Raw genomic sequence first — 27,782 nt, forward strand, 5'->3', positions numbered from 1 at the left:
ACAAAGGCTAAAAATAACACCTTGGGTCCAGGTAAGGAAAAAACTGGTCTTCTGGGTACAGCACCCTTGAATATACAAGTGTGCTTTCTAACCACAGACTAGAAAAACACATTACCCAATGCTCCCTCTCTCCTACTTCCCTTTTCCCAGCTGTGTGTGTGCGCGTGTGCGCACGCACGTTCTCTCGCTTACACACACACACACACACACACATGATGAGAGTGGAAATGCTGATGTTGTGTTCAGTTAAGGATGTGGTCTCTTGAAGGTGGTAGATCCTAAGTTCAGTACACACCTGGATTCGCTCTGTACACAGAGCTTCTCTGAAGTCACAGATATCGCAGCCTTGGACAACACAGATAAAGTTGTCTACTCAGTCCACATTCTGTCATGTCTGTTATTGCCTTAGTTGTTGTTTAATTGCTCAGTCGTGTCCAACTCTTTTGTGACCCTATGGACTGTAGCCCACCAGGCTCCTCTGTCCATGGGATTCTCCAGGCAAAAATACTGGAGCGGGTTGCCATTTCCTTCTCCAGGGGACCATCCCAACCCAGGGATCAAACCCGAATCTCCTGCATTGGCAGGTGGTATCTTTACACTGAGCTACTTGGGAAGCCCAGGGGTTGACAGCAAAGAAAGATTTGGGAGCATGGTTAGGAATAGGAGTAGCCTGAGGTTTTCTTGTATTATGGCTCATTTTGTTTTTTAAGCTTGACCCCACAGAACTGAAACATGGCACCAGGAATCCTACTGTGATCTGGGGGACATTTGCTATGGTGACCTTCGCCAAGATGAAATCCAGTCTTTTAGTAGAAAGAATGGAGGTCTTTGGAGTGTGTACAAACCTGAGGTAAATCCCAATTCTGCCTCTCCCTAGCTGTCTGACCTCCAGCAAGATGCATGACCTCTACTGTTTGCAAATGAGGATTATAATACCTGACCTCAATTCGATGTTGTGAAGGTTAAACACCAAGAGCTGGAGCAGGGTAGATACCCCATCAGAGTTAGCTGCCACGTTTTTCTCTGCCAAGGTACTGTGAGAGCCATCTGCCTTGTGGACACAAAATGGAAAACAGCCATGCTAACCCTGTACTGGCTGACAAGAGGTATCATGTGTGGTACCCATACTCGGAGAAAAATGGTGCTAAGTGTGCTTTTAGTGACCTAGATTGTCTTTTTGCTTCTGTCCCCAATTGAATCATGGGCTGTATTATTTTGCTTAGAAAAAAAAAGGAATGTCAAACATTTTTTACAGGAATATTAGACTCATTCCTCACCAGAAGTCCACACCTCTGGTTTTAGGAAACTCATCTAGTGGCAAAGTTTTGTATCACTGAATATACCCGGTATTAAAGAAAACACCAAAGACAATACCTGTAAGGTAATCCAGACATTCTAGCAATTTCTTCTCTCGGGAAAAATCTAAGGCGAAGGTGTCAAATGTGTCATTGAGGTTGATTTCAGGAATGAGGACCTGGGATGATGCTGTTGCCATGGAGACTCTGTAATTGAAAGAAAACAACTTTTTAGAAATGTCAAGCCAGCTTTTACCATCATTGCACAGGAATGAAAAAAATAAAAGGAAAAGAAATATCGTTAAAAAATAGTGTTTTTGATGTAAGCTCTTATATATAGGATGGATAAATGACAGGGTCCTACTGTATAGCACAGGGAATTGTAGAACATTCAATACTGTGTGATAAACCATAATGGAAGAGAATATGAAAAAATATATATGTGTGTAACTGAGTCACTTTGCTGTACAGCAGAAATAAATACAACATTGTAAATCTGCTATACTTCAATTAAAAATAATTTTTTTAATGTCAAAAACCCCCACAAAAACCAGTGCCATTTTTGTATGTGAGCCTTAAAAAGAATCTCGGAATGGCACAAGCAGCAACACATGCAAATGAGCACAAGCTTCAAGAGAAGGCAGAGGACGTGGGAAAACAGCGGAATGGCTTCCTCCCTTCCTTTTTACTATCGGAAAAAAATTCCCCATGGAGGCGAGAGAATATTCATATTTCACATTGCTGTGTATGTAACTGCCTGTCCCTCGCACATCTAACCCAAGCGAGAAGCACACGGCCCCAGGCATTTCTTCACACATCTGTCTGGGAAACTGTTTGTTCCTTTCAGACCCGACCCTTCTCCACTTCAAAGAGGGATCTCCCAAATTTCAAGCTGCATAAAAGGCAAAGTGAAGATTAAAAAAGAATGTTCCCAGATATTGGATTAGTTTAATCAATGACTAGCCTCTCTCTAAAATAAACATTAAAAAAGGAGTTTTGGTCTGGCTCGTTTTCATTCTCCCTGTCCTCATTTTCTTGCACCATATTCCCAGCAGATGCCATAGAAAATATGTATGAGCTTTCTCACACATTTCCCTGATGGATCCACTGTTTCTCTTCTTCATTAGGGTTGCTAGTTAGACTTCTCATGTATACTCTATAAAGCAAGCTATTGGTATGTATCAATCTCCTGCAATGGACTGTCATGTTGATTGGAAAAGTTGTTATCAATAGCAGACCATTTTGACTCATTAAAGAATGCAAGTGGTCCTTCTAAGAACAGGAAAATTATGGGATGATGTAAACCACTTCTGAGCGCATCAAACTATGTTAGACTCGTAATCTTATTGATTCTGGTATTTCAGGAAATTAAACAAAATGAAACAACCTTTACCTCGTTACTTATTTTCTAATTAAAGGCACTTACGCTCATGTATACAAGGCCATAAAGCTAGCTGGCAGCAGCCAGGAAGAGAATTCTAGGTTTGTACTCTTCCATTTCATCTGGAAAAATTTCAGCCAGGTTACTCTATGAGGTAGATCTCTTTTTGCATCTCTTAATGGCTCTTAAAGTTTTGGATTTTATAAGGAAATATATCTTGGCTATAAAAATAACATCTGTGGGCATGTCAGTACAATGGAATATTATTCAGTCATAAAAGGGAATGAAATACTGATAGATGCTATGACGTGGACAAACCTTAAAAGTATTATGTTAAGTGAAAGAAGCCAGAGACAAAAGGCCACATCTTGTATGATGCAGTTACATGAAATGTCCATAGTAGACAACTCTGTTGAGACAGAAAGTAAACAGGTGGTTGCCAGGGGTTGGGGGCAAGGGGACAGTGGGGAGTGATTACATAATGGGTGTGGGGTTTTCTTTTGGGGTGAGGAAAATCATTTGGAACTTCACAGAGGCAGGAATTGTACAATGTTGTGAATGTACTGAATGCTAATGAACTGTTCACTTTAAAATGGTTAATTTTATGTTATGCAAAATTTACCTTGATTAAAAAAAAGTCAGTCCTGTGAAATGCTCAGAATCCTTAGAAATAAAGTTTCTATCATTGTACTGGCACATATTCAGTGCTACAGAGGGACGGAAGTAGAGGACAATCAACAGTGTCATAACTGAAATGATACTGAGGTCCACAGATCAAAGTTTGAAGAGGCCTAAACCCTGGAAAGAAAAGTTTCAAGTGTTTGAACGAAGATGGAGAATCTAAATTCACCACTGTAGCTTTTCACCAAGAAACAGTGACTAGCAGAGTTGTGTGATTTTATTAGCTAATTATTGTACCCAAGAGAACTGGACTAATTATTATGACAAGTGCTAATTCAGACTCATGGAAAAGGAATGGTTGCTAGGCAATTTTCACACATGGTCAAACTGAACTTAAGAAATGCTTTCCTTACGACCTATTATCACAAAACTCCTTCAAACTCAGATCTTAGGATTAGTCAACAACTATTTACAATGAAGATTGAGTAAGCCCTCCATTTATGTCATTTACTAAAGAACCCAAAATATTTGCATCCATGCAGAAAAATTCAAAGAAATGCTACAGCGCCATTTGAACTCCTCAAATAAAAATTTCAAAGTGAAACCCCAGTTATTTCTGTTTTATGATGTCCAACAGGGAGAAGTGTGCCAAGCTATTATAAAACAAGCACTGAACTTCCTATTGTGCTTCTCTGCTCTTCCCATGTGGCACAGACCTTGTGCACACCAAGTTAGAGGATCTCAAACGCTCTGAACAGATAATCTCGAGCTGGTACTTCCCCTGTCCTATGGCACCAGCTTATGTTCACGTTCATCCAAAATAGATTTCATTGCCAAGTTTCTCCTGGTTCTGTTGTCCAGAAACAATCAACTAAACCATGCTTTAGTCAGGGACGTTGTTGACAATGCCTGCCATCCTTTTTAAAAAATAATTCTGTTTATTTTTTGGCTGTGCTGGGTCTTTGTTGCTATGTGGGCTTTTCTCTAGCTGTGGCGAGCAGCGGCTACTCTCGGTTGCAGTGCACAGGCTTCTCACTGCATGGCTTCTCTTGTTGGGGATCATAGGCTGTAGGGCGGAGCATAGGCTGTAGGGCGGAGCATGGGCTATAGGGCATGTGGGCTTCAGTAGTTGTGGTTCCCAGGCTCTAGGCACAGACTGAGTAGTTGTGGAGCACAGCTAGTTGCCCTGTGGCCTGTTCCCAGACCAGGGATCGAACTTGTGTCTCCTTCATTGGCAGGCAGATTCTTTACCACTGAGCCACCAGGGAATCCCAACACATGCCATCTTGATGGTGGGGACTTGGTAGAGTGGAAACAAAAAGAATGAAAGTTCCTAAGCCTCAGGGGCAAAGACTGACAAAAAGACTCTTGGGAGATGACTGCAGCATTTAACACCTACACATTATTATTATTATTATTATTTTTTGATGGAAGGAAAGATATTTATGTTTGGCTACAATTTCAAATTCTTATCTGGAATGACAGGGGAGTGGAGATCTGCCAAAGTCAACATTATAGGCCATGTTTATTCCCCAAATCCTTGTTGCCCATCTTTTGGCCTTTCAGATAAATTGCCCAAATCCACCAGGGCCCTCAGACTATCCTACTTTCTCAGTTCTGTGCTTTTAGTCATGTCTGTGTGTGTGGGGGGGGGGTGGGGGGGAATATGTGTGCACATGCTTATAGGTATGTGTGTGTCAAGCTCTTACTATACTGGAGGAAATAAGGGTATTGCGTCCTACCTTGATGCCTCATAGGGTGGGTTGCACATTACTTCCTCTTCCTATTTTTTTTAATTAATTCATTTGGCTGCACTGAGTCTTAGTTGCAGCATGTGAGATCTTTAAGTTGTGACATGTGGGTTCTAGTTCCCTGACCAGGGATTGAACCTGGGCCCCCTGCATTGAGAACACAGAGTCTTAGCGACTGGGCCATCAAGGAAGTCCCTACCTCCTCTTTGTATTTTGATTCTGATGCCCCTAATCTCCATGACACTCAGTTGCTAGCAGCCACTTGGGGCCAGTGTTGTGGAAGGAATACATGTCTAGAGCTACAGTGCTTACATTTCCGCCAGTCAATGCCAGGGGAAGATTCCCTACCCTGCTCCCTTAATATTGCCCACATTCCTGATCCCTGACAATGGAATTGAAATGGGTCCCTCTCAGGTTGGTGGGCTATGATGCACATCACCATGGGAAAACCTGGTGAGGTCTCATAGTAACAAAATGTGGCTTGCTTTCGTCAACTCAGGATTTCCCAAATGCATTTGACTCTGGAGCCTTGTTTTCACACCAATTAACACCCAATAGAACACATTTCAAAAATCACTCATCAGATACACTCTGATTCTCATGATGAAATGACATCTTTCTGGTAGATGACTGGCATTCTCGGCTTTGTATTTGGGGAAGTTGGTTGGATCCTTGAATTGCCTATGGCGGTGTGGGACAAAGACTTCATCTGATAGAATCTAAGTCCCTCCTAGGGACCAAAGTCAGCCTGGCTCCTCTGTCCATGGGATTCTCCAGGCAAGAATAATGGAGTGGGTTGCCATTCCCTTCTCAAGGGGATCTTCCCAACCCAGGGATCGAACCCACAGTGCCTGTGTCTCCTGCATTGCAGGCATATTCTTTACCTCTGGGCCACCAGGGAAGCCCCTTGATACAGATAATTTGCTGCTAAATGCCTATTATTTCACACCTAATTTTGGTACCTATTTTGTGTATTTTCATTTTTTTCATGTTATGTCATTTTGTTATTCAAGATAGCTTTTAAAATCATTGTATGACCTTTTATTACATGATAAACTAACTCAACAGTTCTCTTTTTCCTTTTTCTGGGAGATACATACCCCTTGATGAAGAGATTCCATAGTGAACAATACTGTCAGCTGTTGAGTAATCAGGGCTATTGGCCTGTGAAGTGCTTTACTGGGCTTTTGCTCCTTGCTGGTTTACTGGGTGCTGGTGGAACAGGAGTATCTTGGTCTCTAATATACAATTTATGGAGAAGGCAATGCTCTAATATACAATTTATGGAGAAGGCAATGGCACCCCACTCCAGTACTCTTGCCTGGAAAATCCCATGGACAGAGGAGCCTGGTGGGCTGCAGTCCATGGGGTCACTAAGAGTTGGACACGACTGAGCGACTTCACTTTCACTTTCAAATGCAATTTTTTTTTTAAGTAGTAGACCAACTTTGTTAGGCTTAGATTGAGTAAAGAATTTTGCTTATTTAACATAATTTTAGAAAAGTGTACAAAAAACCACTCCAAGAATGATATATTAGCGAGGCTTGAGTATATAGTCCATTATACAATCCATTTGGATCCATTTAGTGAGTGGGAAGGAGAGAAATTAGCATTTGTTGCACATTTACCTTGAGATAGGATCTCAGTTAATATCTTTGTTCAATTATTTCATTTTATCCCTACAGGAACTGTATTCAGTTCAATTCAGTCGCTCAGTCATGTCCAACTCTTTGCGACCCCATGAATCACAGCACGCCAGGCCTCCCTGTCCATCACCAACTCCCGGAGTTCACTCAAACTCACGTCCATCGAGTCAGTGATGCCATCCAGCCATCTCATCCTCTGTCATCCCCTTTTCCTCCCGCCCCCAATCCCTCCCAGCATCAGGGTCTTTTCCAGTGAGTCAACTCTTCACGTCATTTGGCCAAAGTACCGGAGTTTCAGCTTCAGCATCATTCGCTCCAAAGAAATCCCAGGACTGATCTCCTTCAGAATGGACTGGTTGGATCTCCTTGCAGTCCAAGGGACTCTCAAGAGTCTTCTCCAACACCACAGTTCAAAAGCATCAATTCTTCGGCACTCAGCCTTCTTCACAGTCCAACTCTCACATCCATACATGACCACAGGAACTGTATTGGGTAGGAATGAATAATCACCCTGTTTTATAGATGTCTTCATGCATTCATTCAGATCAGGCAGCTTGCTATGTCCTGGGGTCTTCATGGTGAAAACAAGATGACTGGGGCTCTTGCCCACTGGGAGCACATGAGGAAACTGTAAGCATCAGGGAGCAGCCCCAAATGCCAGCTGTCATTGCTGTTGTTGTTCAGTTGCTCAGTCATGTCCGACTCATTGCAACCCCATGGACTGCAGTACTCTGGGGTTCCCTGTCCTTCACTCAAACTCATGTCTATTGAGTTGATGATACCATCTAACCATCTCATCCTCTACCGCCCCCTTCTGCTCCTGCCCTCAATCTTTGCCAGCATCAGGGTCTTTTTCAGGGGGTTGGCATTACTCCTGAGCAATTAGCATAGAGCCAAGGGCTTGATTCTAAAGCATATGCATCTCTTACAATGTAAAACTTGAGGCTTTCTCCCCTCTTGGGTTTTTTTTTTTTCATGCTTCTGAATTGAAAAATCTTTATGTGGTCTGATTCAGCTTGTAGGCAAACATATGCACTTTAAGTGATGTAAGGATGCAGAAAAGTTGCATCCAATTCTAACTTGAGGAAGGCCTGCAGTATTAAGTTTCCTGTGGCCATTCCACCCTTGACTAGAAGAGTAAAGATGGTTTACAAGTACACAGGTGCCAAAGCCCATGGCAGACAGACAGGAACAGAGCTGTGAAGTCACATTTTAGAGAAGAATGTTAAGTAATATGAAAACACAAATCCAAGGAACATTATGGAGTATCTACAACACCAAAGACATGTTTATAGGAGTGGCCAGCAATGTTATCACAACTGTGGATAGAGGTAGCTATTAGGAGCCCAGTTTTCTGAGTCAAAAATAGCTCTTGGACAAAGAATCACAGTTAAAAGGTGACAGTGCTAGGATTTGAACCCCGGTTTCCAAATTACAAGGTCAAGGTCATTGCCTTTTTACCATATTCTGGTTGCTGGAAAAGGCGAAGGGCTCAAGAATTGACCAAGAGGATTGACAAATAGAGACAGACAGAGATGGGATGAAGAAACAGAGCGACAAGCTGCTACTGCTGCTAAGTCGCTTCAGTCATGTCCGACTCTGTGCGACCCCATAGATGGCAGCCCACCAGGCTCCCCCGTCCCTGGGATTCTCCAGGCAAGAACACTGGAGTGGGTTGCCATTTCCTTCTCCACTGCATGAAAGTGAAAAGTGAAAATGAAGTCGCTCAATCGCGTTCGACTCTTAGCGACCCCATGGACTGCAGCCTACCAGGCTCCCCCGTCCATGGGATTTTCCAGGCAAGAGTACTGTAGCGGGGTGCCATTGCCTTCTCCGAGAGCGACAAGGGCTCCTGGCAAATTTTTACAGGTAGTACGCATTCAAACTTGATAGAAGTTTAAACTTTTCATAAGTAGTATGCCAAGTTTCTTATGGATTTAGTGAAGAGTTTTGCTTATTTAACATCATGTTAGAAAAGTGCACATACAATCACACCAAAAATTATGTAGTAGTGAGGCTTGAGAATAGAGTATTGGATTGGTCAATAAGTTCATTTGTGTGTTTCCATAAGCTGTTATGGAATAAGCCACAGGAACTTTCTGGCAAACCCTATATATGGTAAAATTCATTTGTGGAAAGAGCAGTGGGTCACAATTCTATGCTTGACGAGATGGGCCTGTGAGAGGTAGAGTTGAATGGGTCCAGGTATGACCTGCTGGGTCAAAGGGAGATGCCATGTGGGCATCCATGCTCCTGTTGTGTTAGACTTCAAATGCACATCTTCTTCCAGAACATTCTATCTTAACTGTTATGGGGCCATGTTCTCTCTCCTGCTAGCTGAGAATTTATCCATGTTAGACTGGCCCAGATTTTTAAGAAGTGCTGAGAAATGCAACTCATACTAGCCATTTCATCTGGACATTGCACAATTTATAGCTGGAGAAAAGTACTAGTGGATCCCAGTTGGAAACCATGATGTAAGTGTAAATGCTGTCTACTTGAGTGTCCCGGGTACACTGGAGTATTAGTGCTGTTTGCAGTTTTTTAACTTTAGCTTGAATATTTCAGGCACCTGGAGGCAGTCCAGATGAGAGGAGTGGAGACAATTAAACACTTGGAACTGACGAGTCCTGAGGAAAGAAGCTGGCTGCCTTTGGAGGAGGGAGGAGATCATTTTAAGGATATAAAAGGGATGATAACCAGCTGTTATCCACGTTCATTGGCAGAGATAAGTATCTAACCAGTCGCAGAGGAAATCTCAAACAGGAGAAAGAACACAAAGAAACCAGCTGGATACTAGACTAGAGCCATAAAGAGACTATACCCTCCTCGCATTGATGGGATACTGGAAGCGGAAATACCACTGCTGACCTCTGTGTGGTATTTTGAGCATCAGCACAGTGTGCAATATAAGCAAACCCTCAATAAACTGTAGTTTTTTTTCTCTTTCCCTGAAGAAATTCAGGTCAGAAGATGGTAAGTATTTTTTTGCCCTAGGCCAAGGGCTGGCAAAGTCCAGTGTGTGTGCTAAGTCACTTCAGCTGTGTCCAACTCTCTGCAACATGGAATGTAGCCCACCAGGCTCCTCTGTCCATGGGATTTTCCAGGCAAGAATACTGGAGTGGGTTTCCATGCCCTCCTCCAGGGGATCTTCCCAACCCAGCGATCAAACCCACATTTCCTGCATTGGTAGGCGGGTTCTTTACCACTAAGCGCCACCTGGGAAGCCCTGGCTGAGGGCCAGATCTGACCTGCTGCCTGTTTTTGCCAGTAGTCTTATTGCAACACACCATTGCCCGTTCATTTGCATCTATACTAGGCTGCTGGAGACCTATCATGGCTGAGTTGAGTAGTTGTCATGGGGACTAGATAACCTTCATAACTGAACATATTTACTCTGGTCCTTTATAAGCAGAGTTTGCAGAGCCCTGCTGCTGGATAAAGATCAGGAAGAAGGAGCTGTCTGGGGTCTTCCAGGGATAGGCTTCAATTATTGCTTTGGATAAAGGTGAGTTGACTCTTGAAAATTGCACTGAATGAAAAGTCAGTGTCAATGGCATTGGCTGGAGATGTCATGCATTTAGGTCGCATGAGGTGCTTTTCTTGGGCTCCCCAAGAATTGCTATAGGTGTTTGCATCAGTGAAGGCGAGTAATTTTATGCCTATCAAGTATGTGCACTGAAGGCGCAGTGACCCCTGTCAGTTTCACTGCTGAGCTGTCCTTTCAAATCACGTAATGTTTATGTCCCCCACCACAGAATAAAGAAGATTTCCAAAGGAGGTGGTATGAAGTTGACAGTTGGGTCTTCTCTCTTCCACATGAGTTGGTCTTGACCTTTGAGGAGAGGTAAAGCTTCTCAACCAAATAAAAACAGCACTCACAGAGAACAACACCTGGGTGGTTTTTAAAACTAGATAAGCCTTGAGATAGAAGAAAAGATTCCCTTTTATGTTTGGTGTTCATTTTGATTCTTTGTTATCAAGTATATGATAAGATCAGGTCTGAGAGTCACAGTAAATGCAGTTTTGTGCCATCCTAAGCTTTCTTCCCCAGTAAAAGAAGGCAGATTTTATTCTTTCTAACTTGCAAGCTCTTGTTTCAAAGGCCTTGAACTCCCGGCTGATACTGAAAAGGCTTTGATAGGTCAAAGGGAAGCATTTTGAGCTGGAACAAAGCAACTCAAAGCCTCTATTCTCTCTGGTACCCAGCCTTGAAAATGCAAACAAAAGCAAGGCAGGGCAAGGCCAACCAATCACAGTCCAGACACGGGAGCCCAGGCACTGAGAATTTCCCAGTAGCCCCTGCACTCACCTCTCAGTGATATTCTTAGCGGTCTGTAGGAAACGCGCGTGATCATTCTCCTTCAGAGAGTGTTCTGCTTGGGAGATGAGTGATGCCGACCGCTCGATGCACTGTTTGCAGTTTGCAATCTGCTGAGCCAGTTTGCGAAGCCTCATCACCTGGAACAAAAGAGGCATGGAGATGGTTGGTTACCCGGGTGGGCTTGCTTAGTGAAAATGCATTGTGCTGGACTCTCGCAGTGTGCGAGTTTGGTTATGTGCGAGTCATCCTTCACTAAAAGTGCAAAAGGGAGGCAGAGAAAGCTGTGAACCCCAGTCATGGCACTCTTGTCTGAGCTATTCTTTATCTTCTTGGAGAAGTGTCACTAATTTGTTTCAGGAGGAAGCCCTGAATTGCGAATTGCTTCCCTGTTAATGGGGAAAAAAGGTGTTGCCCAGTGTGAGTTAGAGGGTCACTGGGCCTCTTCCCTCAGCTATTCTAACACAATGACTGTAAGATCACAGGGAATCCTGGAACTTTCTCTATCATATGTTTTCAGCCAATGAGAAAATAAAACATCGCTGTAGGTGCAAAACGTGTGGCTTAAGTCAAATCAAAAGTTCTTTGCCATCCATGTAATAAAATGGTGATGTAAACACATTAGATAGTACTATTTCCCACACTATTGCAAACTCATGTGTTAAATTAACAGAAAGGGAGCATTTTTTCCATTGATTAATATTTTTCCTGTTCCACAGATGAGAGAAAGCCAAAAAAAGCACAGCTGGGCCATTTCCCCTCACCGGGAACGTCATTTCCAGGCACTTTGTGCTTGCTTGATAACTAAAACTATTTTGATAAGCAGTTCCCAGTCCGGATAAAAATGCTCATTTGGTTCCAACCTCCATTCCAACTTCTGATTCCGTCTTGCTTGAAAACGACCCTCAAACATAACTGACCATCACCTCAGGGCAGGCTGCAATAAGTCCATGGTAACCCACTTGACCGGCTGCGCTGGTGTTTGGAGTGTGCTGGGAGATGAAGCCCTCTGGCCAGAAGCCAGGGGAAAATGAGAGTGCTAATTGGAACAGCAGTGCACCCTGTGTGCGCGGGGCCCCCCGCCCCCCCCAGCTCAAGTCTACACTGCCTGGGACAGGTCTTGGCCGGCTTTCTGATCATTCTGGAATGGAAAACAGCCTGGGGTGAAAGGGTAGGGAGGAGGCCAGTTCATCTGTCTTGCAGACAAGGCTGGCTCGGGTTCCCTCCAGAATTCCTGCTAACTCCAAGAAATTCCTTCTTTCTCCAAGTCATCATTATCATCCCCGTGCAAGTCTAATCGAAGTAAAGGAAGGAAGGAGATGTCAGAACTCAAGGCCTCTGAGGACTGTCCAATTTCAGCTCTGTTGTACCAGAGCAGACAAAGGAAATGAATGCTGAACTGCGAGGCGGCAGCCACAAGATTGCAGGCAAGAGTGAGATTCTTGAAAGTCAAGGGTTAGAGAAATGAAGTGTCAAAACTCTGGGGCATAGAGTATGTTATCTTAAGCCCGGTAAAAGATTTACCACATTATATATAATTACAGTGACCATCACTGCCGATTAACTGTGTTTGTTAGTTGAATAAAATGACACTTATCGTACACCAAATAGAATTTAGCTTCTAACAGCGTTATATCCAGAGGTAAAGCTCAGAAAGGCATCGAGTCCAATTCAAGATGTTGGAACACATCCAGAAGAAATTGTCAGAGGAAGGAATACTTAATCACAAGTTACATGGTAGAACTGAAGGTATTTAGTATAATTCTAACAGCAACAAAACAAATAAGGTCCAAGTATTCCTTTTGAATAACTTCATGTCTTTTCAGTATACGTTGTAGTGATCACACAGACTATAAATGGAAAAATGCTTGACCTGCACTTTCTTCTTTAAAAAAAAAAACAAACACAAAATTCTGTCATGATGCTGGAAATTCAAAGTGACATAAGAAGAAAAGGAAAAAGGTCCTAAATCATGCATAAGTTGAATTCAAGCCAAAATGAGAGCCGCCTTAGAAAATATACAAATGTTTTACAGAAGACAACTTGGTTTAATTTTAATTTTACTCTGTGTAGAATTCCATCTGATAGACCAGACCGGAGCTTTATAAGCCTGGTGTGCACAAGAATCAGTTGGGGATCTCTTAAAGAAAACCTGTAAATGTCTGGGCCAACATTTCGAAATCCTACGTGAGGAGTTTTAATTGGCGGGCTGTGGGAATCTGCATTTTAACAAGCAATAATGTTTTTTGATCTGCAGGTGATGAATCACCAGAATGGATGGGATTAGCATTTAAAAAAACTAAATGAAAGAGGAGAGGAGAAAAGACAGTAGCAGAGTGCATTCCTTGTAGAAAGGGTAAGTTGGGTTTGGTAAAACTTACTTCTCTATGTGTCCGTGTGTCAGTGCTGGGTTTGATGTATTTTTTACTGTGGGTTTCAGTAAAAAAGAAAGAAAAAAGAAAAGAAAACCACTTTCCTAAGTTAGTTCACGAACTATGGTCTATGGACCATATCCAGCACAAAACTTGTTTGTGTAAATAAAGTTTTATTGGCACAGGGCCACATGCATGTGTTTATGAATCATTTATGGCTGCTTTCACACTATACCATTTCTCACTATACCAGCAGTGAGCAGTAATGACAGAGCCTACAGGTCACAATTGAAAATATTTATTATACCTGGCCCTTTACAAAGTTTGCTGACCTAAATGATTCTAATCAGATGGCCATGATTTGGATCACATTATAATGAAGCACTGTCCTACATGGTACCATACTTCAGGATCAGACACCGAGTATTTAGCAAAATACGAATGCCTTCATTAGAAAACACCTTTTAAAATATATTAAATTTTTTTTTCCAAGTTGTCAGTGTTCTTTATTCCTTGGGGAAGTGTGACTGAATGTTGTAATTTGTGGCGTTCACTTCCACAGTCATCATGGAAATACTTTCTTTGTTGGAATCTCCTTTTACTGGGGATATAGGCCTATTTATATCAATTTACTTGCTGTTTATTTTACCTTACAAATGCTTTTTAAAGTGGCCCTTTATTTTTCTTTATATTTTAAGTGCTTTTATTATCTACATAGGGTTCTCACCCCAAAATTGTTTGGTCCAAACCATTGAGTCTCAATTAACAGAAGTATCTTAACTGACAATAAGGACTGTACTGAGCATTTTTATAAGGCTATACAAAAGCCCTGACATGGACTCCAGGGTAATTACCAGCAATTTTGGAGACTCAGAGCACATAAAAGTAGTGATGAGAAGGGACCCCCTTTTGTTTTTAGCTGCAGCTTTCTCAGATATGTGTCTGAACATAAATAGTTTGCTTAACCTGGAGTCTGATGTCAGCTTTTCATGTGTTGATGTGTGGATGTGAAATTTATCCCCTACTGCTGAAGAAATAAGCCAGCTCTTTCTTGGGGAGTCTCAGAGCTTGAGACTCTTCATCAGTATAAGTATAAAGGTTGTTGAGCTATTATTTCTAAGAAGGCGCAATGGTCTGAGGGAAGGAATTACCAGTCTGTGCTAATGGGTAACAGCATCATCTGATTGGCAGCCTTCCCTAGCCCCTCCCAGCCCCCCCACCCCCACTGTGGTTGGAGGATATGCAGTGAGTTTGTTTTCTCTGGGTCTAGGGCATTATGACTGGCACTAAATACAGAGGCAAAGTCAAGAGGTGGGTCAGATTAACCTTTGTAGGCTCCATGATTCTGCTTTAGCTCCTCACTTCTGAGTGCTGGTCTGAGTGCTTCTCTGGATTGCATTTCTTCAGACTTCCCACCCTGGACACCCTCACTGGGCCCCAAGCCCATACTTGGAGATGCTGGGCAGGGAGTTGGCATGCATGCTCATCTTTTCTTTAAAATGTCTCTCTGACACCCAATTCCCTGGCCAGGGACTTAGTCACTGTGAATTCCCAGGTTAGGGATGAACTAGTCCTTGGTCATGTGTCAAGGTAGTAACTCAATGGGAAGCTGAACTGGGCCTTCATCTTTCTTCTGAGATCACATCCCTGGGCAAACATGCATTTTTAAGAAGGGATATACCTCAAAAGTACAATTTTTCAAGTCATATGACCAATGTTGCCATACATAGCACCAGCGTTAGCAAATGTCAGTGTTTTCATCATATTAGCATAGGATTTTTCAGAAGGCAGTAAAATATTATTGACGACATTGAAGCCGTTGAACGTCCCTCCCTAATTCATGTCTCTCTCTAGAGGAAAACACACTTCTGATGACTCCCAAACATGCTAATATATGTTTGCCTCAATAGTGTATGCAATTTTTTGTAGTTCATCAAACTGTATATAATATTTCTTATTCTCTATGAATCATTATAAACCTTGCTTCTCTTTCTGTGACTCGTCCATGTAAATATGTATCACCCCCAGTTCATTGCTTTTAATTTCTGAAGACTGTTCCATGGTATAAATACACAAGTTCAGTTCAGTCACTCAGTTGTGACCAACGCTTTGCAACCCCATGGACTGCAGCACACCAGGCCTCCCTGTCCATCACCAACTCCCAGAGCTTGCTCAAACTCATGTCCATTGAGTCATGAGTGATGCCATCCAACCATCTCATCCTCTGTCACCCTCTTCTCCTCCTGCCCTCAATCTTGCCCAGCATCAAGGTCTTTTCCAATGAGTCAGTTCTTCGTATCAGGTGGCCAAAGTACTGGCGCTTCAGCATCAGTCCTTCCAATGAATATTCAGGACTGATTTCCTTTAGGATTGACTGCTTTGATCTCCTTGCTGTCCATGGGACTCTTAAGAGTCTTCTCCAACACCACAGTTCAAAAGCATCTGTTCTTTGATGCTCAGCCCTCTTTATGGTCCAGCTTTCACATGCATACATGATTACTGGAAAAACCTGGTATTCCCATCTCTGTAAGAATTTTTCAGTTTGTTGTGATCCACACAGTCAAAGGCTTTAGTATAGTCAATAAAGCAGAAGTAGATGTTTTTCTGGAATTCTCTTGCTTTTTCTATAATCCATTGGATGTTGGCAATTTGATCTCTGGTTCCTCTGCCTTTTCTAAAACCAGCTTGAACATCTGAAAGTTCTCAGTTCACATACTATTGAAGACTGGCTTGGAGAATTTTGAGTATTACTTTGCTAGCGTGTGAGGTGAATGCAGTTGTGCGGTAGTTTGAACATTCTTTGGCATTGCCTTTCTTTGGGATTAGAATGAAAACTGACCTTTTCCAGTCCTGTGACCACTGCTGAGTTTTCCAAATTTGTTGGCATATTGAGTGCAGCACTTTTACAACATCATCTTTTAGGACTTGAAATAGCTCAGCTGGAGTTCCATCACCTCCCCCAGCTTTGTTCATAGTGATGCTTCCTAAGGCCCACTTGACTTCAGACTCCAGGATGTCTGGCTCTAGGTGAGTGATCACACCATTGTGTTTATCTGAGTCACGATGATCTTTTTTATATAGTTCTTCTGTGTATTCTTGCCACCTCTTCTTAATATCTTCTGCTTCTGTTAGGTCCATATCATTTCTGTCCTTTATCGAGCCCATATTTTCATGAAATATTCCCTTGGTATCTTTAATATTCTTGAAGAGATCTCTAGTTTTTCCCATTCTGTTGTTTTCTTCTGTTTCTTTGCATTGATCACTTATAAGTTCGTTGTCATAAAACAGCTTTACTGAGATACAGTTAATATAGAAGAAACTGCACATATTTTAAGTACAAATCAGATTAGTTTTCAAATATGTGTAAACACATGAAAGAGTCCCCATTTTCAAGGTAATGAATATATATATATATATATATATATATATATATGTATCATACCCCCAATTCTCTTCCTGCACCTTTGTCATTTATCCTGCCCACCCCTCTGTCACTCATACTTAAGCATTCACTGATTTGTTTTCTGCCACTGTAGCTAATTAGAAAGAGTTGTTTCTGGAATTCTGTATGAATATACTCATGCAGTATATACTATTTTCTGTCTGGCTTTTTTCACTCATGATTCATGTTGTCACATGGGCTTCCTTGCTGAATAGCATTGTATGGAAATGCCACTAATCATTTCTGTATTCATCTATGGATAGCCTTTGGGTCATTTGCAGTCAAGGGCTATTGTTGTTGTTTAGTCATTAAGCTGCATTTGACTCTTGCAACGCCATGGACTGTAGCCTACCAGGCTCCTCTGTCCTTGGGATTTCCCAGGCAAGAATGCTGGGGTGGTTTGCCATTTCCTTCCCTAGGGAATCTTCCTAAACAAGGGATCTCCTACATTGGCAGGTGGATTCTTCACCACTAGTACCACCTGGAAAGCTATTACCCTTAATATTATCATGAAAATTCATGTCCAAGTTTTATATACACATCTGCTTTCATTTTTCTTGGTAAACACCTAAAATGGCTGGCTGGAAGGGTACGTGTATATTTAACTACTGAAGAAACTGTCAAACAGTTTTCTAAAATACAGTTTCCATTCTTAGAACTGTGTGTGAGTTACAGTTAATCCACATTCTTACCAGCACTTGGGATAGTCCATCTTTTTAATTCAACCATCCTAACAGGTAAGTAGTTGTATCTCACTGAAGTTTTACTTTGCATTTCCTTAATGACTTAATGATTTTGACTATCTTTTCATGTGCTTATTTGCCATCCTGATACCTTCTTTGGTAAAGTAGCTATTCAGATCTTTTATCTGTTTTGGTGAAGGGGTCATCTATTTCCCTAATCATGAGTTTTGAAAATCTGTTATATATTCCAGATACACGTACTTGGTTAAATAAATCATTTATAAGTATTTTTTCCTAATGTGTGGTTTGTCTTTACACTCACTTAAGAGTGCCTTGAGAAGTTAATTTTGATAATATAAAATGTATAATTATCTCTTTAGTTTGTAAATATTTTTTTGTTTGTTTTTGCCACTGTATATAATCTTGGGCCAACCCAAGGTCACTAAGATTTCCTCCTGTGTTTTCTCTTCTAGAGTCTTCATAGTTTTTACATTTAAGTATATGACCCATGTATATTTAATTTTTGTATGTAGTGTGAAGTACAGATCAAGTTACCTATTCTTATGTGTAGAGTCTCCCCCTGTGGAGGCTGAAACTCAGCTTCCAAAATTGCCTGAGTTTTCTTTGTAACTTCAGTGTTGATATTTTCCCCTCCAAAACTTCTAATTTGTTGTTTTTATATCTATTGTTTCTTATTTCCTATCTTCCTTTTTGTGGTTTCACAACTTTCTGCTCTTCTAAGATAGAAGTTATTCCTCTATGGATCTCTTTGAACATCTAAATATTTTCCCATCAAATTCCTTTCATCTGAGGTGAGAAAACGTCTTCGTTGATTTTGTTGGGGGTGTTTTAGAAATTCAAGATGTCTTTATATGCTTTGGAATTGTGGTTTGGGTTTCAGTTTTCGAAGGGCAGCAGTCATTCGTAAGTTTTTTCCTCCCTCACTCACCTGGCTTAGCCTACCCTGTCTGTCTTAGTCACCCTCACCTCATCCTTGGGGGTCCTCATGCAGGAATCTTGTATTATCTCTGCATTGCTGAGGCTCTCGCATTTTGTGTAGGCATCAGAAACAGTAAGTGCAGAGCCAGGCTCCAGCCCAACCGACTTGCTCCAGACTCCCAGGCCTGAAGTTTGCCAAAAGCTCTGACCCAAGGTGGAGGCTGGCAAGAAACTTTTGTCGGTCCCTTTCAGTGAGCTGAGAAGCGTATCTCGTTTGGGGCCCAGCCATGTGTCTCTTTGCTTTTCTCTTTTACTACGTTCTGGATCACAGACACATTCAGGGCAGAGTGGGTACACCAGAGCATGAAGCCCACGTATCATCATGGCGGGAACTGGGGACACCCTTTCGCTACTTTGATCTAGTTTATGAGAGTAACCCTCATGCTGGGGAGGTAAGTAAGGGAAAGGAGGACCTGCTGGCCAGGAGGTTGTGGTGGAGTCATTGCAGGCTGAGTAAGGGCCCCCAAAGATGCCCACATCCTAATCCCAGGAGTTTAAAAAAAATGTGACCTTACATGTTCCTTTACACAGGCGTCTTGGCAGATGTGACTAGATTCAGAATCTGGAGCTGGGGGAAAATTATCCTGGATTATCTGGGTGATCCCAATGTAATTATAAGGGTCCTGATGAGAGAGAACCAGGAGAGTCTGTGCCAGAGAAAAGAGATCTGAGGCGGGAAGTAATGCTCAGAGTGATGTGATGAAGAAACCATCAGCCAAGGAATGCTGGCATCTCCTATAAGCCAGAAAAGAAATGAATTCCGCTGTACACCTTCAGAAAGAAACAGCACTGCTGAAATATTGGCAGGAGCCTAGTTGTGACTGGTTTTAGACTTCTGACCTCCAGAAGGTCAGATAATAAATCTGTGTTGTGTTAAGCCACTAAGTGTGTGGTAATTTGTTTGAGCAGCAATAAGGAAGTAATGTGTATTAAGAGCTGATCCCTGCATGTGACCATGTAAGGGCAAACAAACTGCCTTCCATATGCATATTAATAATTAATTACAATTGTTTTCAGGCTCTCATGTGTCTGAGAACCTGGAAGATATCATGTATTAAGAAATATACACATGGTGCCTGATGATGGAAGAGGACACAGATCCGATACAGATTCCAGACTGACAGTATAATTTCTATGTGGGGTAAGTAATTGTTTAACACATCTCAGTCCATCCTTGGCCAGGGAATAATTTTTGTAAAAAAGCTTCATTTTGTACAGGAGTATAGCCGATCAACAATGTTGTGATAATTTCAGATGAACAGCAAAGGGACGGACTCAGCCATACATGTACATGTATCCATTCTCCCCCAAACTCCCCTCCCATCCAGGCTGCCACATGACATTGGGCAGAGTTCCCTGTGCTTTTCAGCAGGTCCTTGTTGGTTATCCATTTTAAATATAGCAGACTGTACATGTCCATGCCAAACTATCTCTTCAAGTCAGAGAATAATTTTATATTAATTTGATAATCCACTGGAACAGCTTCAAGACTTATTTGATTTGACTTTAACTTTTGTGATCATCATCACAATGTACATGTATAAATGTTTTTCATTCTACATAGACAAAGCAGTCTAAAACATTATACAATGAGAAATACCTTTCAAATTTTGTAGAAAACCGAAGAGCATAGACTTTTTTTTGGTAATCTCTATATACTACTTAATTCTTGCCAATTGGATTTAATTATACATATTTCCTTATAGTTATGAGCACTAATAAGAGAAATTCAAGAATTGATTTGATCGTGAACAAACTTTTTTATTTTTAAATATTTACAAAATTGTCTTGAAGGTGGCAGAGAAATGGGATAAAGTGGATCAAAAATCTCAATACAAATATGACTACTTTAAAAATAGAATAAAGTGATTCTAGAGTTATCAACATTTTGAAATATTTTGAATAAGATGGGCATAAAGAATATAACTTAAACTGGTGAATTGCTTTTTGAATATAGGGCACTGTAAAACCATGGGAATTTCAGGCATATAAACATTAGAAAAGAAATACTATTAATAGATCCACAAAGGGGTTTATGATACAATGCAATGACAGGAGTTTTGCCACCATGAAATGACACCTGTCTGAATTCCCTCGGGGGCATGAGAAAGCACTTCATAATTTCTGTAGATAAAGACTGACTTATTTAAACATTTATTTAGTGCTGTGTTAAGTGCTGGGATACAGCAGTAAATGTAAAATGAACTCTTCTCTATGAAACCCACCTTCTCCCAGAGAAGAGAGACAGAAAATTGGGGCTCTAATATACCAGAGCTCCAGGCTGTGCCCTGGAGTTGGGTCATGGAGCAGCCTTTGCATTGCAGGTGTGTTCAGGAGACCATCACACAAAGAAAGGGTGGAGCAAAAACTGGCCCATGAAGGGGCTTTGATCTACATCCTAAAGACTTAAAGAGTACAACCACAGAAAATACAGAAAAAGGAGGCATTCAGTATTTCTTAAGCTATTGGCATGCATGGGAGTATATTTTCTCCAGGTAAAGAATTTGAAACCTTCTGCCCTAGAAATCGTACCTTTCCTTCTTTGATCTTGGTTCCAATGATTTGTCGTCTTTGCTGAATGATCTCTATAAGAAGATCACATTCCTCCATCAATTTGGCTTCTTGACGTGATGCATTGACCTATGGGATAGATAAAATGGTGAGCATTAATTTACTGTTTGTTTTCCATTAAATGCTCCTTTTTAAGATGTAGACTAGTAAATTTCTATTAATTGCTGGAAAGATACTTTATTTAAAAATTTATTGAGGAAAAGTTGCTGTACAATCGTATATAAGTTAGGCGTACAATATAGTGAGTCACAATTTTTAAAGGTTATACTCCATATCTAGTTATTATTAAATACTGGCTATTTTCCCTGTGTTATACAATATATCCTTGTAGCTTATCTATTTTATACATAGTAGTGTATACCTCCTGGGTTGGGAAGATCCCCTGGAGAAGGAAATGACTACCCACTCCAGTATTGTTGCCTGGAGAATCCCATTGACAGAGGAGCCTGGTGGGCTACAGTCCACAGGGTCACAAAGAGTCCGACACAAGTGAGTGAGTAACACACTTTCACAGTTTATACCTCTTAATCCCCTACTACGTCTTCCCTCTCTCCACTGGTAACCACTAGTTTGTTCTCTAAATCTGTGATAAAAAGATGTTTTCAATGTTAACTCTTCTTCCAATTATGCAGGGATGGCAAATATAAGACTTACATGTCTACTCCCTACCTTTTATCCTTGGAAAACATTTATTAGCCATCTCTTTTTGCTAAGCCATGCCCAATCTCAGGATCATTCTTAACACATCAAGTATGTAGCTATTACCAATTAATTGAAAATTGATATTTGCAATTCCTGTTTTTATATTTTGAAGGGAAGTGCAGTTTGAAGCTACTAAACAAAAGTTAAACTAACACTGTTCTTTTATGGAGGATAGATTATGAACAATATCTTTTGGACACATTTTCCAAAAGCAAGCTAGCAAGGTGGCATCACATTTATTTAACTTGTCTTTTATATACAGATGCAAACTTTGTGTTTAGTCACTATGAAAACATCAAAAAGGAAAAGGATGGTTGAATATTTTATAAATCTTATGACATAATTTTAAATGTTATCTCTGGAAATCTGGGGATCTACCATGAAAGCCTGCCATTCTGCTGGCAAGGTCGATCATTGTCAAATGGCTTGCATTTGAAGTTTGTAAGGCTCACTGTATGCAAGAAAGGGTTAACATTAGCTCATTCTTGGCAACTGGGCTTGGGAAATACTGTGCACATGCTGTGTCTTCCACCTCATGATGATTCTGAAATGTTACTCATAGAGACCCAAAAACCACAGCTGTGGGAGATGGAGATAGGACAGGCCTGAATTTTATGATTTTAACACAGCACAGGAGAAGTGGCTATGCTGTTATAAAGAATGCCAATAGACAATTGATGATTCCAGTATAAGTCAGGGTCAGGGAGGAGACAGGGCCCAGACATGTATCCCTTTTGATTGGGCATACTTTATTTAAGTAGAGTAGTTTCAATCTCTATGAGTAAGATAAACTGAAAGTGGGGTCAGGAGTTCTTGTCATTCCTTTTGACTTCATACTGAATTTAATAACCAACAACAACTGAGCTGTGAAAAGGATGGCAGTCTATTGAAACCATGGACCCATTATGATGGAGAAAGTGAAATTTGTGGAAAATAGCACCTTACACTTGAAAAATATCTCCTGGCATGACCCCTAAGAGCTAAGCTGTATTTGAACATGGACATACAATCAAGGTAAATCGGACCAAAGGCAAGCTTCTTGTAGGGATCTTTGGGTGTTGTATGACATGAGGCATCTATTCCAGGTACCTGGAGCCATATTTAACACGGAATAGACATTCAAAAACTATTTGTTCAATGAATAGATAGTGAAAATGACCTTCCAACAAGAGGCAAGGTAACATGTAATCAGGCAATCAGGTAACATGTAATCAGGTATCCTGGTATACTGCAAGTAGGTAATATGTGGGTATTGAACGTGTTGGTTTCCCAAGACTGTGTAGACACAGAAGTATGTCATCATGATTCTTTTCAGGGGGAAGGTATTGATTTTCCTTATAGCCTTATTGAAATATTCTTTGTTATCGTAAAATTCACCCATTTAAAGTGTACAGTTTGTGGGTTTGAGTGTACTCAGAGTTTCAGAATCATCATCACAATCTAATTTTAGAAAATTTTCCACACCCCCTAAAGAATTCCATACCCATTTGCAGTAACTCCATCTTCTGAATACCTACCCTATTTGAGGGCATAGGTGACCACTAGTCTATGATCTGTCTCTTTATGCATTTGCCTGTTCTCTGCATTTCATATAAATGGAATCAAACACTATATGATCCTTTTTGGTCTGGCTGATTTCACTTAGCATAATGTTTTCAAGATTGCTCCGTGTCATACCATGTGTCAGTACTTCATTCCTTTTCATGCCAAATATTATTACAGAAGTAATACACCACATTTTGTTTATCCGTCCTCTAGTAGATGGACATTTGGGTTGCTTCTATTTTTTGGTTACTTAGAAACAGTATCACTGTGAACATTCATGTATAAATTTCTGTGTGCACATATGTATTCGTTCTTCTTGAGTATAGAAGAATTGCTGGGTCACACGTCAACTCTGTGTTTAACTTTTTGAAGAACTGCCAAACTGGTTTCCAAAGGGGCCGCATCATTTTAGATTCCAAGAACAAGTATGTGAGGCTTCCAGTTTCTCAACATCCTTGTCAACACTTGACACTGTCTGTCTTTTCTGTTTTATTCATCATAGTGGGTGTGGAGTAGCATCTTATTGTGGTTTTGAGTTGCATTCCCTGATGGCTAAAGATGTTGACCATCTTTTCATGTGCTTATGGAACATTTGTGTACCTAATTCAGAGATGACTATTCAGATCTTTTGTGCCTTTTGTAATTGGGCCATTTACCTTATATAGTTAAATTCTATGATTTCTTTATATATTTTGGGTACTCAGTCCCTTATTAGCTATGTGCTTAGCAAATTTTTCTCCCATTCTGTAAGCTGCTTTTCATTTTCTTGATGGTAACATTAGAAGCACAAAAATTTTTAATTTTGATGACATCTAAGTGATCTACTGTTCTATTGTCACTTGTGTTTTTGGTATCATAGCTAAGAAACCTAATCCAAGGTTGTGAAGATGTATGCCTCTGTTTTCCTCTGCAAGTTTTATCTCTTACATATATAGCTGTGAGCCATTTTAAAATAAGTTTTATGTATGGTGAGAAATAGGGGTCCAACTTTATCCTTTTATTTCTGGATATCCAGTTGCTAAAGCACAAAAGAAAATTCTTTCCTCCACTGCAGTACCTTAGCACCTGGTCAAAAATCAATTGCTATATTGTGAGGTCCTTAGGTTTTGACATTACTGCTAACATATTCTCTGCTTAAAGATTTTTTTTCCAGTTTTGACTAAACCTAGTGAGACCATCAGAGAAGGAAATGGCAACCCACTCCAGTGTTCTTGCCTGGAGAATCCCAGGGACGGGGGAGCCTGGTGGGCTGCTGTCTATGGGGTCGCACAGAGTCGGACATGACTGAAGCGACTTAGCAGCAGCAGCAGCAGCAGCAGCGAGACCATGCTAGTCACTCTCAAGCAGGTACCATGAAGTGTGGTATGGAGTACAAGCTCTTCTCATGGGATGATTTTGAGAAAGTCAAGGAGTATCTCTGTTTCTAAGTTTCTGTATGTTGTAAAATGAAGTGAATATTGCCTGAGTAGGATCACTGTGGTAAATACAATACCACAATATATGAGGAATCATATATGAGGAAATAACTTACATTACGAAGCCATAGACACATGTGAGGTAGTACTGTCTGCATCAAGAAGCAGTTTTGCTAAGAGCCTATGATACAGTTTACGATCTATGTCACTCTCAAAATCATTGCAATTTGGGCTACTCTATGGTAGGAAAAGTGTGACGTTTCCAAATTTTTATAACACTACCAATCTTCCATTCCAACAGGTACAATAAAGTGAGTTGAATGCTATCCTATATTTCTAAACTCTTTCCACTACAAAGAAGTTTTCCACAGTAGTGCAGTTTGATGTGTTAAAATGTTCAAAAATGCTAAAGATTTGATTGGACTTCATTTTTATATAGGCTATTAAATCAAATATAGCAGTGTGTGCAGGTGTTTCTAGATCTTGGTTTTGGTTTGGAAGCTGGCCGCTCCTGGTTATGATTTTACATTTTATGTCTGCTTCTGAAACCTGTGCAACATCACAGGAAAAGAAATGCAAATCAAAACCACAATGAGATACCACCTCAAAGGGGTAAGAATGGCCATCAACAAAAAATCTACACAAAATACTGTTGGCAGGCATGTCAACTGGGACAGACTCTTGAATAAATAAAGCACTGTTAAGAAAATAAAGTACTTATTAGTAAATTGGGGTTCAATTGAATTAAATTGGAGGAGAAATAAAAAGTATTTGAAATCAGCTTGTGCTACTGCAGAGAGGCAACCAGAACACTTGATTATGGAAACTCTCCTTAGCTCTCTTTAGAACACTATATGTGTCAGAGCTATTAAGTAACCAAGTAAGTCTCCTAAGCTTTCCTTAGCACTGATTCATTACCTCTTTTTAGAACAATACATGTGTCAGAGTAAGTAAGTAACTCTCCTTAGCTTGCTTTAGAACACTGTATGTGTCAAAGTAAGTAAGTAGGTCAGAGTCCTTAGCTGCCTTAGCTCTCCTTAGAACACTATACCTGTCAGAATAAGTAAGTAACTAAGTAAGTCTTAGCTCTCCTTCCCACACTATGTTTCAGAGTACACAAGTCTCTTTAGCTCGCCTTAGCACACAATATGTGAAGGAAAGTTGCATGGCTCAAAATAGCCGGGATTTAAAACTCCCCTCTGGGTCCTCCCCACCATTCTATGCAAAACAAAGAACTCTGTCACCCGAAGTTAAAAAAATGGACATTAAGGTTGATCACGCCCAGCTCCCAGCCGGTCCAGCCTCTGGCCGATCTCCAGAATTCCTTGCCCCAGCCGTTTAAGAGATAACTACAGACCTTGGAGAAGAAGAACAGGGCCCCTTAAGACAGTAGATTTCCACATATATGCCTATATATACTTACTCTTTTCTTGGGTTAGTGTAGCTGCTCACTAATCTGACTGCTGCCCCTTCTCGCCTCATTAAAGGTGATCTGTTGCTGTAAAGTGCTGGTCTCATTATTTTTCTGAACCTCACCTTCTCTAACTCCCTTACCGTACAATGTGTGTCAGAGAAACTAAGTGAGTCCTTAGCTCTTCTTAAAACACTGTATGTGTCAGAGAAAGTAAGTAACTAAGTCAGTCTCCTTAGCACACTATATGTGTCAGGGTAGGTAAGTAAGTCTCCTTAGCTGTATTAGAATACTCTATGGGTCAGAGTAAGTAAGTAAGTAGTTAAGAGAAGGAAATGGCAACCCACTCCAGTGTTCTTGCCTGGAAAATCCCAGGGACAGGGGAGCCTGGTGGGCTGCTGTCTATGGGGTCGCACAGAGTTGGACACGACTGAAGTAATTTAGCAGCAGCACATTATGTGTCAGAATATGTAGGACTCCTTAGAACACTATATGTGTCAGAGTACCTAAGTAAGTCTCTTTAGCCCACGTTAGCTCTACATAGAATGCTATATGTGTCAGAGTAAGTAAGTCTCCTTAGCTCTCCTTACCTTTCCTTAGAACACTATGTGTCAGAGTAATTAAGTAAGTAGGCAAGTCTTCATAGCACATAATATGTCCAAGGAAGTAAGTATATAAGGATGACTGTGTATCTCTGATTAGCTCTCCTGAGCCCTCCTTACAACAGTATCCATCAGAGAAAGATTACTTACATTCTCTGACACATATAGTGTTTTAAGAAGAGCTAAGGACTCAGTTTCTCTGACACACATTGTACGGTAAGGGAGTTAGAGAAGGCGAGGTTCAGAACAGTATGAAAAAGCAAAATGAGGGGATACTAAAAGAGGAACTCCCCAGGTCGGTAGGTGCCCAATATGCTACTGGAGATCAGTGGAGAAATAACTCCAGAAACAATGAAGGGATGGAGCCAAAGCAAAAACAACACCCAGCTGTGGATGTGACTGGTGATAGAAGCAAGATCCGATGCTCTAAACAGCAATATTGCATAGGAACCTGGAATGTTAGGTCCATGAATCAAGGCAAATTGCAAGCAGTCAAACAGGAGATGGCAAGAGTGAACGTTAACATTCTAGGAATCAGTGAACTAAAATGGACTGGAATGGGTGAATTTAATTCAGATGACCATTATATCTACTACTGTGGGCAGGAATCCCTTAGAAGAAACGGAGCAGGCATCGTGGTCAACAAAAGAGTCTGAAATGAAGTACTTGGATGCAATCTCAAAAACGACAGAATGATCTCTGTTCATTTCCAAGGCAAACCATTCAATATCACAGAAATCCAAGTCTACGCCCCAAACAGTAACGCTGAAGAAGCTGAAGTTGAACGGTTCTATGAAGACCTATAAGACCTTTTAGAACTAACACCCAAAAAAGATGTCCTTTTCATTATAGAGGACTGCAAAAGTAGGAAGTTAAGAAACACCTGGGGTAACAGGCAACTTTGGCCTTGGAATACAGAATGAAGCAGGGCAAAGGCTAATACAGTTTTGCCAAGAGAACACACTGGTCATAGCACACACTGTCTTCCAACAACACAAGAGGAGACTCTACACATGGACATCACC

The 27,782-nt window shown here is 40.9% G+C and overlaps 1 protein-coding gene and 1 long non-coding RNA gene across 6 annotated transcripts in view; one reads left to right on the plus strand and one right to left on the minus strand.

The window, feature by feature from the left end:
• The window catches only part of MID1 (midline 1), a 195,360-nt gene that overhangs the window by 30,954 nt on the left and 136,624 nt on the right, over nucleotides 1–27,782 (minus strand). For all 4 annotated transcript variants that reach the window (XM_055565030.1, XM_055565029.1, XM_055565032.1 and 1 more), the window contains exons 4-6: nucleotides 21,044–21,151; nucleotides 11,007–11,155; nucleotides 1,375–1,502 (exon numbers count right to left, since the gene is read on the minus strand). In XM_055565030.1, coding sequence (XP_055421005.1) covers nucleotides 1,375–1,502; nucleotides 11,007–11,155; nucleotides 21,044–21,151 — 385 coding nt within the window. The remainder of the gene's footprint in view (nucleotides 1–1,374; nucleotides 1,503–11,006; nucleotides 11,156–21,043; nucleotides 21,152–27,782) is intronic.
• Nucleotides 9,269–19,644, plus strand: LOC129639794 (uncharacterized). Of its 2 annotated transcripts, none has more exons than XR_008708609.1 (4): nucleotides 9,269–9,670; nucleotides 10,107–10,202; nucleotides 13,273–13,371; nucleotides 19,529–19,644. It is a non-coding gene; the product is annotated as an uncharacterized LOC129639794 (long non-coding RNA). The 2 variants fall into 2 exon arrangements; XR_008708608.1 differs by having other exon boundaries at nucleotides 10,110–10,202.

Source organism: Bubalus kerabau, chromosome X (genome assembly GCF_029407905.1).
Source record: "Bubalus kerabau isolate K-KA32 ecotype Philippines breed swamp buffalo chromosome X, PCC_UOA_SB_1v2, whole genome shotgun sequence".
NCBI classification, from domain to species: Eukaryota; Metazoa; Chordata; class Mammalia; order Artiodactyla; family Bovidae; genus Bubalus; species Bubalus kerabau.